At 51.0% G+C, this 11,290-nt stretch overlaps 1 protein-coding gene across 1 annotated transcript in view; it reads right to left on the minus strand.

The window, feature by feature from the left end:
* The window catches only part of herc1 (HECT and RLD domain containing E3 ubiquitin protein ligase family member 1), a 41,094-nt gene that overhangs the window by 28,936 nt on the left and 868 nt on the right, over nt 1-11,290 (minus strand). The window contains exons 4-16 of the mRNA XM_032560822.1: nt 11,157-11,289; nt 10,897-11,089; nt 9,659-9,884; nt 9,416-9,589; nt 9,234-9,348; nt 9,046-9,166; nt 8,362-8,533; nt 6,779-7,130; nt 5,604-5,724; nt 5,450-5,501; nt 5,057-5,328; nt 791-1,006; nt 594-714 (exon numbers count right to left, since the gene is read on the minus strand). Coding sequence (XP_032416713.1) covers nt 594-714; nt 791-1,006; nt 5,057-5,328; nt 5,450-5,501; nt 5,604-5,724; nt 6,779-7,130; nt 8,362-8,533; nt 9,046-9,166; nt 9,234-9,348; nt 9,416-9,589; nt 9,659-9,884; nt 10,897-11,089; nt 11,157-11,289 — 2,268 coding nt within the window. The remainder of the gene's footprint in view (nt 1-593; nt 715-790; nt 1,007-5,056; nt 5,329-5,449; nt 5,502-5,603; nt 5,725-6,778; nt 7,131-8,361; nt 8,534-9,045; nt 9,167-9,233; nt 9,349-9,415; nt 9,590-9,658; nt 9,885-10,896; nt 11,090-11,156; nt 11,290) is intronic.

Below are 11,290 nucleotides of genomic sequence, written 5' to 3' on the forward strand. Positions count from 1 at the left end.
CTGAGTTCATTTAAATCAATCCTAAAAGTCACCTGTTGGTTTTAAACCATAATAAATGGAGCATTGATCAACATATTTGATCTGTATTGATTATTTTGATGATGCAACTCAACAAAATGGAATGTTTGTTTCTCAAACTGTCGACTGTATGATGTTTTCAGGACTTTTTATTTTTGTGTTTTTATCATGTAAAGCACTTTAACTGCCTTTGAGCTCCAAGTGATTTTTCTCCTTAGCAGCTCAACATGTTGTATTTATACAAAATCAAGTAAAATTCTGAACCATCGTAAAAACCTCTCTGACAGCAGCCATCTTTCCTCCTCTGCATGGCAAACAGCAGCAATATGATGTCATCGCTGCATTATCTGTTGCAGGCTGAAATGCGTTTGCCTCTAAACCTCTGGTTTTTGGTGCAAACGCTAAACCGGAGAATTTGCAAAACTTCACGTTAATCGGAGGTTTTATTATCAGGATTGTTTTAGTGATATTAAACGGAGGTTATGTGTTGATGAAACTGTCAGATATCTGGGTATGTGTGGATAAATCCGGTTCAGACACCAGCTGTGTGTGGAAAAGCAGGAGGGCGTCGGTACCGATGTGGTGCTTGTTGGCCTGCAGGGCGCGCTCCAGAGTCACCGATAGCTGCTGGTAGATCTTATGGACGGCCGTCTGGATCTCCACCTGCAGGCTCCGCTTGGCCGCTTTGATCCCATCCTGCAGCACAAACGTGCCAGTCAGAACCGAACCACAGAACCGGACCAGAGCTCTTCCTCCTCCTCCTCGTCCTCACCTGGTAGTGGTGCAGCTGCACGCTTTCCCTCTTCAGGCCGCCGCTGCCCACGGTGCCGAGGCCGAAGCATCCAGCCAGGAACTGCAGCCGGACCGAGGTGAGCAGGGAGGAGGACTGGAAGGCGCCGCCCGTCCGCTCGGCGCCGCCCTGCTGGCTGCCCTTCTCTTCCATGCCGGAGATCAGCACCACGATCTGGTGCAGCGCCTCCAACCGCAGCTGCAACCACAGTGACATGATGAAGCAGAAACCGGAACTTTAAACCGTTTAAAACCGGGACAGAGGACAAGCAGCCTGGAATGTCAAAGAACCAAACAGTAAAACCTTAAATATAAACGAGTAACTTATTGTTTTCTGCTTTTATGTGTTTCAGACAAAGAAAGGATCTGTATCATCTTAATATTAGAAGCATTTATAATTAAGTTAATAATAACAAAATAAAAACATATTTTGAAATGGAAACAAATTAAAAAGTAAATAAAATTACAACAAAAATGAAACCAAAATATTACAAGAATAAAAACTTACAATTTTAAAATGGAATCAAAAAAAGCCCAAAGACCCCAATGATGAAGGAAAACTTTGGACTTGGTGTTCCCTCGCCCGGACGCGGGTCACCGGGGCCCCACTCTGGAGCCAGGCCTGGAGGGGGGGCACGATGGCGAGCGTCTGGTGGCCGGGCTTTTACCCATGGAGCCCGGCCGGGCTCAGCCCGAAGAGGAAACATGGGCCCCCCCTCCCATGGGCCCACCACCCGTGGGAGGGGCCAAAGGGGTCGGGTGCAGTGTGGGATGGGTGGCAGCAGAGGGAGGGGACCCTGGCGGTCCGATCCTCGGTTGCAGAAACTGGCTCTTGGGACGTGGAATGTCACCTCTCTGGTGGGGAAGGAGCCGGAGCTAGTGCGTGAGGTCGAGAGGTTCCGGCTAGAAATAGTCGGTCTCACCTCGACGCACGGCTCTGGTTCTGGAACCAGTCTCCTTGAGAGGGGCTGGACATACTTCCACTCTGGAGTTGCCCAAGGTGAGAGGCGTCGGGCAGGAGTGGGCATACTTGTTGCTCCCCATCTCGGCGCCTGTACGTTGGGGTTTACCCCGGTGAACGAGAGGGTAGCATCCCTCCGCCTACGGGTGGGGGGACGGGTTCTGACTGTCGTTTGTGCTTACGGGCCGAACGACAGTTCAGATTACCCACCCTTTTTGGAGTCCTTAGAGGGGGTACTGGAGAGTGCTCCTCCTGGGGACTCCCTTGTTCTGCTGGGGGACTTCAACGCTCACGTGGGCAATGACAGTGAGACCTGGAGGGGCGTGGTTGGGAGGAACGGCCCGCCCGACCTGAACTCGAGCGGTGTTCTGTTGCTGGACTTCTGTGCTCGCCATGGATTGTCCATAACGAACACCATGTTCAAGCATAAGGGTGTCCATATGTGCACTTGGCACCAGGACACCCTAGGCCGCAGTTCGATGATCGACTTTGTCATCGTTTCATCGGATCTGCGGCCGTATGTCTTGGACACTCGGGTGAAGAGAGGTGCGGAGCTGTCCACTGACCACTACCTGGTGGTGAGTTGGCTCCGGTGGTGGGGGGCGAAAGCCGGTCAGACCTGGCAGGCCCAAACGTGTTGTGAGGGTCTGCTGGGAACGTCTGGCGGAATCCCCTGTGAGACGGAGCTTTAACTCCCATCTCCGGCAAAACTTCGAACACGTCCCGGGGGAGGTGGGGGACATGGAGTCTGAGTGGACCGTGTTCCGTGCCTCCATTGTCGAGGCGGCCGATCGGAGCTGTGGCCGCAAGGTTGTCGGTGCCTGTCGCGGCGGCAACCCTCGAACCCGCTGGTGGACACCTTCGGTGAGGGATGCCGTCAGGCTGAAGAAGGAGTCCTATCGGGCCTTTTTGGCCTGTGGGACTCCGGAAGCAGCTGATGGGTACCGGCGGGCGAAGCGGCATGCGGCTCGGGCAGTTGCTGAGGCAAAAACCCGGGCGTGGGAGGAGTTTGGAGAGGCCATGGAGAAAGACTTCCGTACGGCTTCGAGGCGATTCTGGTCCACCATCCGGCGTCTCAGGGGGGGGAAGCGGTGCAGCACCAACACTGTTTATAGTGGGGATGGTGTGCTGCTGACCTCTACTCGGGACGTTGTGGGCCGGTGGGCAGAGTACTTCGAAGACCTCCTCAATCCCACCAACATGCCTTCCACTGAGGAAGCGGAGCCTGGGGACTCTGGGTTGGGCTCTCCAATCTCTGGGGACGAGGTCGCCGAGGTGGTTAAAAAGCTCCTCGGTGGCAGGGCCCCGGGGGTGGATGAGATCCGCCCGGAGTTCCTTAAGGCTCTGGATGTTGTAGGGTTGTGTTGGTTGACGCGACTCTGCAATGTCGCATGGACATCGGGGGCAGTTCCCCTGGATTGGCAGACTGGGGTGGTGGTCCCCCTGTTCAAAAAGGGGGACCGGAGGGTGTGCTCCAATTATAGAGGGGTCACACTCTTAAGCCTCCCTGGCAAGGTCTATTCAGGGGTCCTGGAGAGGAGGGTCCGTCGGATAGTCGAACCTCGGATTCAGGAAGAGCAGTGTGGTTTTCGTCCTGGTCGTGGAACGCTGGACCAGCTCTACACCCTCGGCAGGGTCCTGGAGGGTGCATGGGAGTTCGCCCAACCAGTCTACATGTGTTTTGTGGACCTGGAGAAGGCGTTCGACCGTGTCCCTCGGGGAGCCCTGTGGGGGGTACTCCGGGAGTATGGGGTACCGGGCCCTTTGATACGGGCTGTCAGGTCCCTGTATGACCGGTGTCAGAGTCTGGTCCGCATTGCCGGCAGTAAGTCGGGCTCGTTTCCGGTGAGAGTTGGACTCCGCCAGGGCTGCCCTTTGTCACCGATTCTGTTCATCACTTTCATGGACAGAATTTCTAGGCGCAGCCAAGGTGTTGAGGGGATCCGATTTGGTGGCCTTAGGATCTCATCTCTGCTTTTTGCAGACGATGTGGTCCTTTTGGCTTCATCAGATCGTGATCTGCAGCTCTCGCTGGAGCGGTTCGCAGCCGAGTGTGACGCGGCCGGGATGAGGATCAGTGCCTCCAAATCCGAGGCCATGGTCTTGAGCCGGAAAAGGGTAGAGTGCCTTCTCCGGGTCAGGGGGGGTGTCCTGCCCCAAGTGGAGGAGTTTAAGTATCTCGGGATCTTGTTCACGAATGGGGGAAGAAGGGAGCGGGAGATCGACAGGCGGATTGGCGCAGCGTCTGCTGTCAAGCGGGCGCTGTACCGGTCCGTCGTGGTGAAGAGAGAGCTGAGCCAAAAAGCGAAGCTCTCGATTTACCGGTCGATCTACGTTCCCACCCTCATCTATGGTCATGAGCTTTGGGTCATGACCGAAAGAACGAGATCGCGGATACAAGCGGCCGAAATGGGTTTTCTCCGTAGGGTGGCTGGGCTCTCCCTTAGAGATAGGGTGAGAAGCTCAGTCATCCGGGAGGGACTCAGAGTAGAGCCGCTGCTCCTTCACATCGAGAGGAGCCAGTTGAGGTGGCTCGGGCATCTGGTCAGGATGCCTCCTAGACGCCTCCCTGGTGAGGTGTTCCGGGCACGTCCCACCGGGAGGAGGCCCCGGGGAAGACCCAGGACACGCTGGAGGGACTATGTCTCTCGGCTGGCCTGGGAACGCCTCGGGATTCCCCCGGAGGAGCTAGAAGAAGTGGCTGGGGAGAGGGAAGTCTGGGCCTCCCTTCTGAAGCTGCTACCCCCGCGACCCGACCTCGGATAAGCGGAAGAAGATGGATGGATGGATGGATGGATGGAATCAAAATAAAGTGTGAAGTAATATTTTTATTTTGGCCTCTTGTTTTTAAAATAGTCAATAAATGCATAAGTTGTTATTTTACAAAGCTTTTATACTTGTAGATGCATTTTTATTCTGTTTTTAATTTCTTTTCATTCAGAAAATAAATATCGGTATCAGATACCGATATCTGATACAAAACATATTTTATACAAAAAAAAAATGTATTTAGTAAATATTTTTGAATTTGTTTTATTTAATTAAAACATTTTTTAAGTAGAAAACAAATAGCATATTTTTTACATATTTTTTCTATTTAGAATTTTTACTTCAATACAATTTATTTAATTTTTTTTTTTTAATTAAAAGGACTTAAATGTTCACGGCTCTCCTGGGTTACTGTTGTCCTTTCTGTTGGTTTTACCGTTTTGTTTTTATCGTGCTGTTCGTTCGTTGTTTTATAAATAAAGTTGCGTTGAGGAAGAACGTGCGTCTTCGCCGCCTCACCTCCGCCCTGCTCTGCTGCTGCTCCATGGCCAAGATGGCGGCCTGCGGGTTGGTGGACATGCCCTCCTCGGGCTCCTTGAAGGCGGGCGCCAGGCCCACGTCGCCGCTGATGAAGCTCACCATGTTGTCGATGAGGGCGTGGACGCCCAGCGAGCGGCTCAGGTCCAGGTCCGACTCCCCGTAGGAGTGGGCCGAGCCGTAGCTGCGCTGCCGGCTGAGCTTGGACCGGAACCAGGACTCCGCCAGCGAGTCGGGGGAGCTGTGGAGCATTCCTGGAAGGAAGAGGAGGAGACGATGAAGAACCAGAGCATCACTCCACTGATGGGACGGGGGGACAGATGAACCATGACAACAACCAGCAGCTTCTCCTCCTCTCTGTCTCCACATCAGTACCTCTCTTCTTCTGGGAGCAGGCCAGGTCCAGATCCACGTTCCTGCGTCCGCTCTGCAGCAGAAAACACACACAGCTTTCAGCTCAGGACCCAGGGGACACCAGGACCCAGGGGACACCAGGGCCCAGGGGAATGTGGGGGCGGAGCTTCTTTACCAGGCCATAGCTCTCCTCGTCGGACTCGGGCTGGGACAGGTCCGACTCGCTGCGGGACTTGATGAGCCGGTAGCTGGGGCTGCTCTGCACCGAGCGGCTCTCTGCACTCAGACTCTCACTCCTGGAAGCAGAATTATTTCCCTCTATTTATTAAAAATAAATGTGTAGTCATATAATTACACATATTTTAGATTAAATTATTTTACAAAATTGATTAAAATGTATAAAACTGTACATTATTGATAGGTATTTTCCTTTCGAACCTAAATAAAAGAAAGAACCACAGACAACGTATATGAATTTTACGTGGAGCTTTTGCAAAAGGGAAGGCTCTGCAAATTCTTCCTCCGAACAATCCACAGAGCGTTCTGGTCTGCCCTCACAACAGCTCCTGTTTTTATTGTCAAAGAAGAACAGGCAAGGGGGCAGTCAGGAAAAACAACAGAGGTCGTAAAGCTTCTAACCCAAACATCTAACAACCCAGGTCCAGATGTGATATCTGATCAAAGGTCTGAGCCCGGTTCAAATCTCGGTCAGTACTGTCAATAAAACAAAATACGACTGTTCACAGGTAGTTACTAAATTAGGGGGTGCGTAAAGTTGAACAGACAGTAGTGACCTCCATACACACGTAAGGAAGAGAACACTTTAAACAGAAAATCACAATGATCTATAGGCTGAATGTGAACTAAAGTAAGAATAAAATGATAATACCAAAAAATCTCTAACAATTATTTAATTACATTTGAAGGTGCATTTATTTATTTCATGATATATCTATTTTTTATTTAATGCACACCATTAAATAAAAAATATATCATGAAATGAATTAAATCATTAAATAATTTACATCATGATATGTACAGTATATATTATTTATGTAATTTTGTCCCTTTTGGCCCTCCATACACCTTCCCACCATGATTCTGAAAATCATTTCTCGACCTCCTGCATGGTGTCTTGCGACCCCCTGTGGGCCCCGCCCCCCTCTTTGGGAACCCCTGCCTTAGCAAGTTACATTCTGGGAATTTTAGTTTTTCTGCTGCACTTGTAGTTCTGGAGTTCTGCAGGGTTCTGTGCTTGAAACCAACAACGTTTCACTTCAATTTGCATCCAGGAAGTTAATTTACTGCATGCATCATCCCCATCATCACCTGGCTCCCACCCCGCCGTACCTGGTCATGAAGCTCAGACAGTCCTGTGTTCCGGCGGCCGACTGGGTCGGGCCGTCCTCCTGGTTCTGCTTGCCCAGCTCTCCCAGAACCGGGCTGACCCCCAGCAGCAGCAGGGCGCAGCGGTGGATGACCGAGTTGCAGGCGGCCGTGTACAGGTCCTGGCCCTCCGGGAGCCCCACGCTGCCCCGCCGCTCCTCCTGCGACTGCGCCGCCTCCTCCTCCTCCCCAGATCCCGACGCTGCCGCTGCGCTGCGGGACGCCGACCCGGAGCCCGGGCCCGTCCCGCTGCTGGCCCGCTCCCGGTCCCGGCTCCGAGCCACCTCCCGCGCTGAGAGGAAACATTGAAAGATTTCTGCGTTGTGCATCGAGCACAAGCACACAGACACAGACGGATGCAGGGTTAGAGTATGAGCAGCCTGGAGACTTCAGCAGTTAAGACAAAAAGCTGCAGAGCGTCTCAGAGCCACCACTACAAACGGTTTAAACATTTAGTGTCGAGACGCACCGATCCACTGCTTTCACTTCTGATACCGATATCTGAGGTTTAGCATCGGCCGATACCGATCCGATACAAAAACAGCTGAAGTGACTTAAAACTTTTTATTTTATTTAACACAGACATAAATGTATAGAATAATAAATGTATTTGCCAACTCTGCACCAGTACAGCTCTAGTTATAAATGCATTTATAACTTTATTAAAACATGTGAAAACAACTTTAATCTGTTCCATCGGTGTAGTTATGAGCCAAACCGCCAATAGAAAATAAATTGTGAAAAACTGCAACAAACCTTCTGCCACACGATTCAGAAAGTTAATTTATCAATAATAAATATAATGTGGATCAAACACAATGTCACCGATACCCAATCTAGAATTCCTTTCTACAGATTTTATTGTTATTTTGTTTTCTTCTGTAATATTGTTAATTTACCAAAATAAAGTGAAATGTTTCCATGTCGGAACGATACAGACTAGAGGTGTGCCGATCGATCGGCCACTGATCATAATCAGCCGATTTCCGTGAAAAAGTGTCTGATCGGTGATCGATCACTGTCTCTTGTCGCCGTTGAACCGTCTGGTGGTAATATTTCACCGACGGAGCGCCGCTCAACCTCCACCAGACAGGGAACTCTCTCACCGAACAGCTGCTCAGAGCTGCAGCAGGTAACTTAAAAAATTTTGATATGTACTAAAATACGTCTATTATGTCTAAATTAGGTGAATTTATGCCAGATAATTTTTCCATTTTGCCAGATAACATGGTATCATTTATACCTAAAGCGAAAAATTAACAGCCATTCCTGGCGATAACCAGAGATCAATGATCAGCAGAGATCGGCGTCATGGGTTATCGGTATCGGAAACAAAGAACCTGATCGGAAGCATCTCTAACTTGGAAACACTGAAAAGTTTTGATCCAGACCTAAAATCTGATCATCTTCATCCAAGCAGACAGATTCCACTTCCTGGGACCAGAACAAGAAGAAGTGAAGAACCAGCATGTTGGACCAGATCAGGTCCAGATCTGGATCAGAACGTTTCTGGACAGGAAGCGGCTGGGCTGGAGGGCTGTACTTACTTCCTGCTGTCATGACTTCGTGCTCCCGGTCCTCTTCCTCCTCGTCCTGATCCTGGTGCCCGTCTTCCCGCTCGCGGTCGGCCCGCTCCTCTAGCTCCGCCTCCTCGTCGATGGTGCGGGTGAACGAGTTCTCCTGGGGGTCCATGTCCAGCGAGTCCTGGTTGTCCGAGATCTGCACCACAACGTTAGACTCTGCTTTTATTTTGGAATCCATCATCGACTTCCTGTCAGACAGCGCCTCTTCCCCCGCCTTTCTGAGAGCAGCGCCCCCTAAAGGAGGAACTCGGCCGGCATGGAAGTCTGTTTCTGATCAGATTTTAATTCAAAGCTTCGACAACTTGCAGTTATGATCAGAATTATGAAATGATCTGAAATTTAAATATTTAAAGATCAGCAAAACTAACAACTGATATCAAAACAAATCAGAGAACAAAATCAATACAAAGAGGAGAAAAAGTCAAAATATTAGGGGGAACAAAGTGTTAATATAATGAAAATAAAGTTGTACTAAAACCAGAATGAAGTCAAACTTTTAGGAATTAATTCATAAGTGGAAATAATACGAGAATTTATAAAAATACAAGTTAAAATAAAACAACAACAAAGTAGCAATAAATGAAACTTTCTATTTCTTAGAGAACTGGGAGTAAACTGGGAGTGAACTGGGAGAGAACTGGGACCGACCCGCCTCTCTCGGGATGAAGACCGGGTCTGGATGAAGTCCAGGTTCTTGCAGGCCAGCAGGCGGTTCCGGACCTTGTAGACGCTGCGGTAAACTTCGGCCAGAGACTTGGATGGCTGGTACCTGCTGGGAAGGCAGAGTCAGCGGCGGAGGACAGGAGAGTGGGGTGAAAGGTCAGGGGTCGGCTCACCTGCCCTCGCCGCAGGCGGGGCCCAGCAGGCCGCTGTGCTTCAGCAGCGCGGCCAGGCAGAACCTGGACACGGTGTCCAGCAGGGACTCGTTGTTCAGAGACGCGTTGTCCCAGTCTGCAACAGGAGAGACAGCAGTCAGGCCCAGTTCTGGTTCTGCTTTGGTTCTGGTTGTGGGTCAGACCTTTGCTGATGGCGTAGTCCTGCATGTTGATCCAGAGGCTGTTGGCGGGTTCTTTGGAGGAGCCCAGCGCCAGGTCCAGCAGGACGCTGAGGTCGGGGCGCAGCGGCCGGTCCAGAGGCTTCTGCTCCTCGTTCCCGGACAGCGCCGCCTCCAGCAGCGAGCTGATGACCCAATCTGCAGGGAGAGCGCAGTCAGAACTACACAGAACCACATAGAATGTCTGGTGGGCCGGCCGGCTGGTACCGAGCTGCGGGATGTCCGTCTCTAGGCCGTTGCTGAACAGCGGGGTTTTCAGCCAGTAGGCGGCGTGGTTCTCCTCCGGCGAGGCGGCGGCGCCCTGCAGCATCCCGCCCAGGCAGCGGCCCACCAGCAGCGCCGTGGTCCGCTCCAGGTCCACCAGCCACACCCAGCACAGCGCTGCCGCTGGCAGCGCCGGGCCTGAGGCCGGCTCAGGCCAGGTCCGAAGCGCCTGGAGGGGTGGGAAGGATCCGGTTACCAGGTGGCTCTGGTTCTGACCCGATGGGTCACAACAAAGAATCCACTGGCAGCCCTGCAGCATGATGCTGTTCCCACCGTGCTTCACAGCAGGTGGTCTGTCCACATCGACTAACAGCTGGCAGGTTTCATCTCTGAATTTTATTTCTCAGAATTTGGACTTGATACTCAGATTTTTTTTTTATTTAGTTTTTTTTTTAATTCAGATGTTAATCTGAGAATTCAGAGCAGAAAGAATTCTCTGACCCTGTGTTCGGGTAAATTTCCCCCCCAAAAATTTATTTTACATATTTTCTCAAGTAAAACTTGGAAAGTTTTTGAATTTTGGAATTTATCCGTTTCAAAAGCCAACTTTTTTTTTTTACTTTTCAAGCTGAGAAACTTTCCATGTTTTTTCTAGAAAATTTCTGAGATTAATTTTAAAATTCAGAAATCTTTGGTGGAATATTTTTCTTTCTTCAGTGGCGATAGGGGCTGTAATTCAGACTGCAATATGATTTTTTTACATCATAATTCTGACACTAAAGCAGATGGTCAGCTGGGAGCGTCCAGCTTCAGGTGATATTTTACGTAGGGATACACCGATTTATCAACAACAATTTCCTTAATTGTGGGAGATCAGTGATCAGCTGATAGTTTAACGTGAAGCCGATCCGATCTACGTCAGCAAAGGTCTGAAAAGATTTGCCTGCTAGCCCCGCCCACCAGGTCATGTCTGCATGGTTACCAACTCAGCGACTTTCTTGCTATATTTAGCAACATTTCAGACAAAAAAAAATCATCCAAAGTCGGAATCAGCAGGTTAGATTATTTAAAGATCGGTAATTGGCGACCAGCCAGAAATCTGCAATCGGTGCATCCCTACTTTTATGCCAGAATTCTCTTTTTTGTTTGGTTTTTCTTGATTTACTGGAAGGCCATATTTCTTGAAGTGTGTTTTGTCCGGGGCCCGGCCCCCGCGGTCTGAGCGTTTCACGTCAGCTGACCGTGCAGCGGCCACTGCAGCTCCTGGTCCTCCAGTGGCGCGGCGGCCGGCAGCAGCCTGTTGAGGCAGGTCCAGAGGGGGCAGCAGGTCCAGCAGGTGGCTCAGCAGCGGCCTCACCACCGCCACCGGCAGCAGCAGCAGCGAGTTGACGATCTGACACAGCATGCTGCCTGCCGCCGACACGTAGATCACATCTGGAGAGCAGAGGGGAGGTCAGTGACATGTGGGCCGAAGGGGCGGGGTTGAGGGGGCGGGGCTCACCCTGCAGCTTCTCCCGGATGCTGCCGTTCCCGGAGCTGTCCTGGATCAGAGCGGCGGAGCGGGAGAAAATGTCGGTGGCGTGGGGCAGCAGCAGCTGCAGGTGCTTGTGGAGCAGCGCCACGCTGCTGGAGTTC

The sequence above is a fragment of the Xiphophorus hellerii genome, chromosome 4 (genome assembly GCF_003331165.1).
Source record: "Xiphophorus hellerii strain 12219 chromosome 4, Xiphophorus_hellerii-4.1, whole genome shotgun sequence".
NCBI classification, from domain to species: Eukaryota; Metazoa; Chordata; class Actinopteri; order Cyprinodontiformes; family Poeciliidae; genus Xiphophorus; species Xiphophorus hellerii.